This window comes from Scylla paramamosain, chromosome 23 (assembly GCF_035594125.1).
Source record: "Scylla paramamosain isolate STU-SP2022 chromosome 23, ASM3559412v1, whole genome shotgun sequence".
In the NCBI taxonomy this organism is placed as follows: Eukaryota; Metazoa; Arthropoda; class Malacostraca; order Decapoda; family Portunidae; genus Scylla; species Scylla paramamosain.
Window position 1 is genome coordinate 22,018,786 of NC_087173.1, and position 8,230 is coordinate 22,027,015.

The 8,230-nt window shown below is 36.9% G+C and overlaps 1 protein-coding gene across 1 annotated transcript in view; it reads left to right on the plus strand.

Annotated features, from left to right (window-relative positions):
* Positions 1-5,039: 5,039 nt before the first annotated feature.
* The window catches only part of LOC135111968 (serine proteinase stubble-like), a 10,616-nt gene continuing 7,425 nt past the window's right edge, over positions 5,040-8,230 (plus strand). The window contains exons 1-4 of the mRNA XM_064025647.1: positions 5,040-5,044; positions 5,436-5,596; positions 6,107-6,585; positions 6,855-7,016. Of these exons, the coding sequence (XP_063881717.1) occupies positions 5,040-5,044; positions 5,436-5,596; positions 6,107-6,585; positions 6,855-7,016 (807 nt within the window). The remainder of the gene's footprint in view (positions 5,045-5,435; positions 5,597-6,106; positions 6,586-6,854; positions 7,017-8,230) is intronic.

Below are 8,230 nucleotides of genomic sequence, written 5' to 3' on the forward strand. Positions count from 1 at the left end.
AAAAACACCTTTAAAAATCACTGTTTGTTTAAATCAAGGCACAGAAGTGTTATTTTTTATTTAGATTAAGAGAAAGTGCACAGAAATTAGCCTAGTTCCCAAGGATGTTTCTCCTGTTAAGAATGCAGAAATCTTGCTAATTTGTCACTAAAACTCTATAAAACCACCTTTAAAAACCTATGTCAATTTAAATAAAGGCACAGAAGTGTTATTTTTTATTTAGATTAAGAGAAAGGGCACAGAAATTAGCATAGCTCTCAAGGATGTTTCTCCTGTTAAGAATGCAGAAATCTTGCTAATCTGACACTAAAACTCTAAAAAAAAACACCTTTAAAAACCTATGTCAATTTAAATCAAGGCACAGAAGTATTATTCTTTATCTAAATTAAGAGAAAGTGCACAGAAATTAGCCTAGTTCTCAAAGATGTTTCTCCTGTTAAGAATGCAGAAATCTTGCTAATCTGACACTGAAACTCTATAAAAACCACCTTTAAAAACCTATGTCAATTTAAATCAAGGCACAGAAGTGTTATTTTTTATTTAAATTAAGAGAAAGGGCGCAGAAATTAGCCAAGTTCCCAAGGAAGTTTCTCCTGTTAAGAATGCAGAAATCTTGATAATTTGTCACTAAAACTCTATAAAAAACACCTTTAAAAATCACTGTTTGTTTAAATAAAGGCACAGAAGTGTTATTTTTTATTTAGATTAAGAGAAAGGGCACAGAAATTAGCATAGCTCTCAAGGATGTTTCTCCTGTTAAGAATGCAGAAATCTTGCTAATCTGACACTAAAACTCTATAAAACCACCTTTAAAAACCTATGTCAATTTAAATAAAGGCACAGAAGTGTTATTTTTTATTTAAATTAAGAGAAAGGGCACATAAATTAGCCTAGTTCTCAAGGAAGTTTCTCCTGTTAAGAATGCAGAAATCTTGATAATTTGTCACTAAAACTCTATAAAAAACACCTTTATAAACTTATGTCAATTTAAATAAAGGCACAGAAGTATTATTCTTTATCTAAATTAAGAGAAAGGGCACAGAAATTAGCCTAGTTCTCAAGGATGTTTCTCATGTTAAGAATGCAAAAATCTTGCTAATCTGACACTGAAATTATATATATATATATATAAAAAAAAAAAAACACCCTTTAAAACCCGTGTCAGTTTAAATAACCCTTTTAAATGCAGTTGTCTGGGGCAGAAGGGTTAATCTTTTCTGGTAAAGTAGATGATGCACTAATAAGGAAAATATATTGCAGAATGATAAAAAAAAACACCCTTTAAAACCTGGTCAGTTTAAATAACCCTTTTAAATGCAGTTGTCTGGGGCAGAAGGGTTAATCTTTTCTGGGAAAGTAGATGATGCAATAATAGGAAGGAAAATATATTGCAGAATGAAAATAGAAACAAATAGTGGAAGAGGTGGATGAAAATAAACAGGTAGGAGTGAAATATGAGTTTTTTGTGGATGAAAATGACTGAGAGGAACTAAAATGACCTTTAATTAGTCTTAACAAGAGGAGACGGAATATAAGCTGAACAAAATAATAGAAAATAGAAGAATAAGAGAAATTGAATAGTGAAAAGTGTATGTATATGAATAAATGGAAGAATAACATGAAAATATGAAATAGTTTCGAGTTTTATAAAAGATAGGCACAAATATACGAATATTAATGAGAGAGAAGGCTTTGAGATGTGTAGCAAAATTTAATAAAAGGAAATAGAGAGAAAAATGAGAAATTTAAGGGAAAAAAAACTTCCATTTGTAATCTAGTAGTCATAAGAATCAGGAAATAATATTAGATTATAGCCTAAATAACTTTGTGTTTACGAAAGAAATGGTTGTGTGTGTGTGCATGGAAGCATTAAAGAAGCAGTTTCATAAATAAAACATACTAATAAAAGTAATATGAGTAATTTTCTCACGGTATGTAATCAGAAAATAACACTATGTAAATGATAGGCTACACATGTTTGTTGTTTACAAATTAAATGGTTTTGTGTGTGTATGTGGGCATGATGGAAACATTTTAATATATAAAACAACTTGATATAACAATTTTGTCAATTTAAATAATTATAAAATAACTGTAGATGACATTATAAGGTAGATAGGTTTGTGTTTAGATGTTGGCGAAGAGTGGAGATAGGCTACGCAGTTATATGGTTAACGCCAGCATCCCATAAGTAGTTTTTTTGACATGGTTTCCTGATTATATAGATGTGGAAGACAGTTGGCAATAGGGAGGCTGGCGAGGGAGAGAGATAAATGGTGTTTGTTAGTAGTTAAAGGGTTAGTAGTCAGGGTTTATCAGCTACCTTTCACAAGTGTCCAAACATATAATATAAAGTCATAAAACTGAGAAATAAACAGAATAAAAAATAAGAATAAACGTTTCTACTGAAAACAGCGATTAAAAACGATTGATTTAGGCAAAATTAAATAAGTAAACAAAACTTCTCCACATTCGAAGATGAAATAAATAGTCTGATTTTCTTTTTTGAAACGCGAAACAGAAAAAAAAACCAGACAAACAAACGAGAAAAAAATAATTAACTCTTAATATTATAAAAATACGTAATTATATATACACACGAAAAAAAAACAAATAAATGGATCAATAATTTTATTAATGAATGACGAAATCAACGAAATAATTAACTCATAAGACAAAACAAAAAACAAAACAAGTAACAATTAAATAAACAGAAAAATCAAAACAAACATTTCCGTGAAAAAACAATAACATTAATAAACAAATAAATAAATAAAAAATAAATAAATAAACCTGACAGGTGGGAGTTTGATGCGAGTCTTGAATATAGTGCAGTGGAAATATTAATCGCTCTTTAATCTTCGTTATTTCACCTCAAACGAGTAAGTTAACCATCAGATTTTATTGTGCAATGAATGAGGAATGAATGCTGGAAAAATGACAGCGCTGGGAGACATGACTGTTCAGATAACCGAGATTACATAAGGACTTCTTTTTGGGAATATTTAGATAATGTTATATGGGATTGTCACCCCCCCTCTCTCTCTCTCTCTCTCTCTCTCTCTCTCTCTCTCTCTCTCTCTCTCTCTCTCTCTCTCTCTCTCGGTAATGTTAGGTAAGAAAGTTTTAATTAGTAGGACCTTAGAAAAATTTACTTAAAATGTCAGGTTTTCTCTCTTCCGTTCCTCTTGTATCAGGTTTTTCTCTAAAATCTTGAGAACTAGGCCAATTTCTGTGTCCTTTCTCTTAATTTAAATAAAGAATTACACTTCTGTGCCTCTATTAAAACTGACAAAGGTTTTAAAGGTGTTTTTATAGTGTTTTAGTGGAAGATAAGCAAGATTTCTGCATTCTTAACAGGGGAAACCTGGCTAATTCCTGTGGCCTTTCTGTTAACGCGGTCCTTTCCCTGTATATAATTGCAAAGCCTCTATTGCTGTATATTTTGTGCGTTCAGAAACATTATTGCTATTCTGTTCTCCCCCCACAATCTTAATTCATCAGATTTGCTTTCCTTTTACACAATGGCATCTTGACCTAATGCCCCTAACAGAATATATTTTAAATTTCTCGCTGTAGGTCTTATTTACTGCCTCTCATCTTTATTGCAGTTCCTATAAATATAATAAGGAAGAGGAAATATCAATGTAGGCATTTATTGAACTAAAACCCAGCTGAGTACGATAATTTTATAGGTTTATATGCGAGGCCGATGTAAACAAGGACCCAGACCAAGACCAAGATGGAGGATCGAAAGCCGCTGTGGATGTGGTGTTAGGAATTGAAATGTAAAGATTCCCGGTATAATAGGCCACGAAGAGGGACGGAAATAAGAGGAATTAACTATTTCCTGCCCCTGGAATAGTCAAGGTAAGGGAAATAAGGTGTGGAAGGCCGGGAAATAAGGAAACTGAGAGGGTGATAAGGGCAGGGGATGTTTGGGTCAAATTAGCGGATTTTTATATTATTTTCGAGTTGTTTGTTCATTGTTGGTGTTATTTTTTCAATATGGCGTTCGTTTGGGTACGTTAGATATGTTTGCCATTCCTGTATCAGTTATTTCATCTTAATTTCCTTGTTTGTTTGTTTGTTTGTTTGTTTGATACGGGAATATTGGGATCCTTGCCTAGCTGAAAGAGAGGATACACACACACACACACACACACACACACACACACACACACACACACAGAGAGAGAGAGAGAGAGAGAGAGAGAGAGAGAGAGAGAGAGAGAGGACCCCAGTACACCACTAGTGAGGTGTTGTGGTCCCTGGCTGTCTGTGTGGTGTTAGTTGCCAGCTGTGCATTAGTGAAGCCAACCATTGCACTCATTATTTCATATATCTCACAAATACACTGAGAGAGAGAGAGAGAGAGAGAGAGAGAGAGAGAGAGAGAGAGAGAGAGAGAGAGAGACCCCAGTACACCACTAGTGACGTGTTGTGGTCCCTGGCTGGCTGGGTGGTTATATATCTCACAAATACACTGAGAGAGAGAGAGAGAGAGAGAGAGAGAGAGAGAGAGAGAGAGAGAGAGAGAGAGAGAGAGAGAGAGAGGACCCAAGTACAGCATTATTGACTTTATTGATGTGACAAGTACACGGTTTTCATTGTAATATTTAGTTTAACTTATAAAAATATGGATTATTATTGTTACTTTTATTGTTTTATGAATTAGATGGTAAGTTTTTACTGGAATATATTGTGTAATTGTAATATAACAATGATTTTGGCCTGGCTTGGCTTAATTCAAGGCACACTGACGGAAATTAAATAGATAAATAAATAAATAAATATTCAACATTATTTTCAAATTAATTAATTGATAAATAATTAAATAAGCTTGTATTCTTATACTTTATATGAGTGAAACAGACACACACACACACACACACACACACACACACACACACACACACACAAAGAATAACTGATAAAATGAATAATTACAGTCGATATGAAGGGTTAAATAAGGTGAATTCTGATTGGCCGGTGGGAGGGAAAGGCTTAAGGGCTTGGCCAGTCGTGGCGCTTCGCGAATGGGGTCTGTTCCGAGGCAAATATGGTGTCATGGCCTCGGGAAACGCAGAATTTTGATTGGAGTTGGTTTTTTGTTTGTTTTTAAGCTCAGAATTAATCAAACTAATTGCCAAAAAGCAACAGAGACATCAATTAACATCTTCACATGTAATACCACAATTATTTCCGTATCACCTGAAGATCCGCCACCCCAGATTGTCTCACCTGAAGATCCGCCACCCCAGACTCTCTCACTTGGTTAGGTTAGGTTAGGTTAGGTTAGCCTTACCTAACCTAACCTAACAACATGAATGCATTAAAAAACTGAGTGGATATAAAATGCAGAAAAAAAGTTTACTTCATTAAAAGTATGGGATCACCTGAAGATCTGCCACCCCGGATTGTCTCATCTGAAGATCTGCCACCCCGAGTGCGGCTGGGGTGGCGGATCTTCAGGTGATCCTTATTTCCTATGAATTCAACACCAGGAAGTTTTCAATGGTCATCACCAGACGCAGCGTCCTACCACAGCTTCAACAGCAGGCAGCACTCGGACACTGCCGACAACTAGTCCCCTGTGAGCAGCATGCAGTGATATCACCAGATGCACAGCACAAGAAGAGCCAGTGACATTATTCACTGCCTCAAATAATCTTGTTTTCCAGAACAGTGATTATTGTGCTTATCATACACCAATAATTGTATATCTTGGTATTTTTTTTTATTTTATTTATTTGTGTATTTTCATGCTAAGATTACATGAAAATAATTGTATATCTTATTGTTTTTTGTACTGTTTTTATTGATTTATTTGTTTCTGTGCTTAAATTAACATAGAAATACTATTATTTTGTATTATTTTGTTCAGATTACATAAAAAAAATAATTGCATCTCTTATTATTTTTGTATTATCTTATTTAAACAGTAATTATTGCAATTGTTTAATTATTGTCTCATTATTGACGCCAACTGTTGACTGGGAACCCGCAACCTAACCTAGCATTGTTTTTTATTATTATTATTATTAATTATTGTTGTTGTTGTTGTTGTTGTTAAGCCCTGTCTAATTTATTTTATATATTGCAGTAGTGTGTGTGCTGGGAGGACCTGAGCCACCTCCACCCCACCCTGCCCTGACACACTGGATCCCCACCAAACCTCTCCCTGCCCCTCCCTGTGGGGGAGGAGGAGGTCTGCGCCCCGCCCGCCCCGGCCCAATCACCTTCAGGCTTGGGGCAAAGGGTGCGCTGCGGCTGCCCCGCCCTGACCTGAAGGGCTTCCTGCCACAGGAGGAGGAGGAGGAGGAGGAAGAGGCGCGGGTGCCCCCCCGGGGGACACGACAGCGGCGACGACGAGCCCTCCGTCCTGCACCCCCCGGCCCCCGAGCCCCGCCCCACCCACCATCAGCCACACCAGTCCCTACCACAGCCTCTGTCCCCCGCCCCACACCAGGAGCGACTCAGAGCTGCCCTCCGCTGCGCCCCCTGCTCCCCCTAAAGCAGCAGCAGCAGCAGCAACAGCCACAGCAGGTGTACAGCTGGCCCTACCCTCCACAACCACAGCAGGTAAGAAGAGGCAGGCAGGCTGGTTGTCACTGCCTGTGGCACTGCAGCACTGTGGCACTCAACACAGCCACAGCAGGAGAGGCAGGGGAGAGCTCTCACACACACACACACACACACACACACACACACACACACACACACACACACACACACACACACACACACACACACACACACACATTACTTATATAACTGTCACTAATTACACACAAGTAATTCTTTCACAGGTCAATTATCAACCCCCAAACTAACCCCCCTCCTTCCAACAGTTCCAGTACCCTTATGATGCAGCTGAGGGGACTGACACTGCCACCACCACCACCACCACTGCCACCACCGCCACAACAAGGGTTATTCAGGTGTTGCCCCAATATGCTTCAACCCCACAGCCCCACTCCCCCATGACAGTGCAGGCAGGGAATGTCATACAGGTGAGAGAGAGAGAGAGAGAGAGAGAGAGAGAGAGAGAGAGAGAGAGAGAAAGTTTTTTACATACAGAAAGGAGAGACAGAGATAGAAAATCAATCTTACTACTACTACTACTACTACTACTACTACTACTACTACTACTACTACTACTACTACTACTACTACTACTACTACTACTACTTCTTCCTCTTCTTCTAATACTGTTGCTACTATTACTAGTACTGCTGCTGCTGTTACCGGAAGTGATGAAAAGGGTCCTGGGGGTCTGGAGAGTGGCAGACTGCCCTCCACACCTACATTAATAATAACAACAACAACAACAATAATAATAACGAAAGCCTGAAATTTGGATGCATTTTTGTTTGTTTATTTATTTATTTATCTTTTTCGGTCAACAACAAAAGCTACCTTTGATTTTTAAGCTCTTCTTTTTAATTTTGTTCATTTTTTTCTTTCTTTCTTTCTTTAACTTCTTTTTTCTTTTGTGTTTTTTAGCATGATTTTATTTTTTGCTTCTTTTTACCTTCTGTGTGCAAACCCAAGTAAACAAATTGAATAAATATCATGGCTTCTGACTGCAGCAACAACAACAATAACCACCACCACCATCACCACCACCCACCTAATACAAGAGTTATCCAGTATTCTCAATATTTCACCACTAGTCTATCCACCTCATTAATACAACATTTAACCAGTATTCTCAATCTTTCACCACTATTTTGTCCACCTCACTAATACAAGAGTTCACCAGTATTCTCAATATTTCACCACTATTCTGTCCACCACCCTAATACAAGAGTTAATCAGTATTTGAAGGATGACCTTTGACCTACAGGGACCTTAGTAGGCCTTTTTATACATATATATTACTCTAGCACTGGCTTGTATAAATGAATAAATAAATAAATAAATCTGTCTCTCTCACTTGATGGTTGAAAAGAATGGATTACTATTGCCTGGATAGTAGTAAAGAATAGTACTGATAGTTAGAGGTGATATAATAGCCCACAATAATATTAAGAGTTAGTACAAGCCTTTAATAGTACCCAATAGTACAAAAAATAATACAAAATTATTATGAGTTAGGACACACATTAGGACAGTAATCAGTGTGTCATTTTACCTGATACTATATGTTAATAGATTCTGTTTCACACAATCTCTGTTAAATCAATACCTGGAAGTCCTGTACACACACACACACACACACACA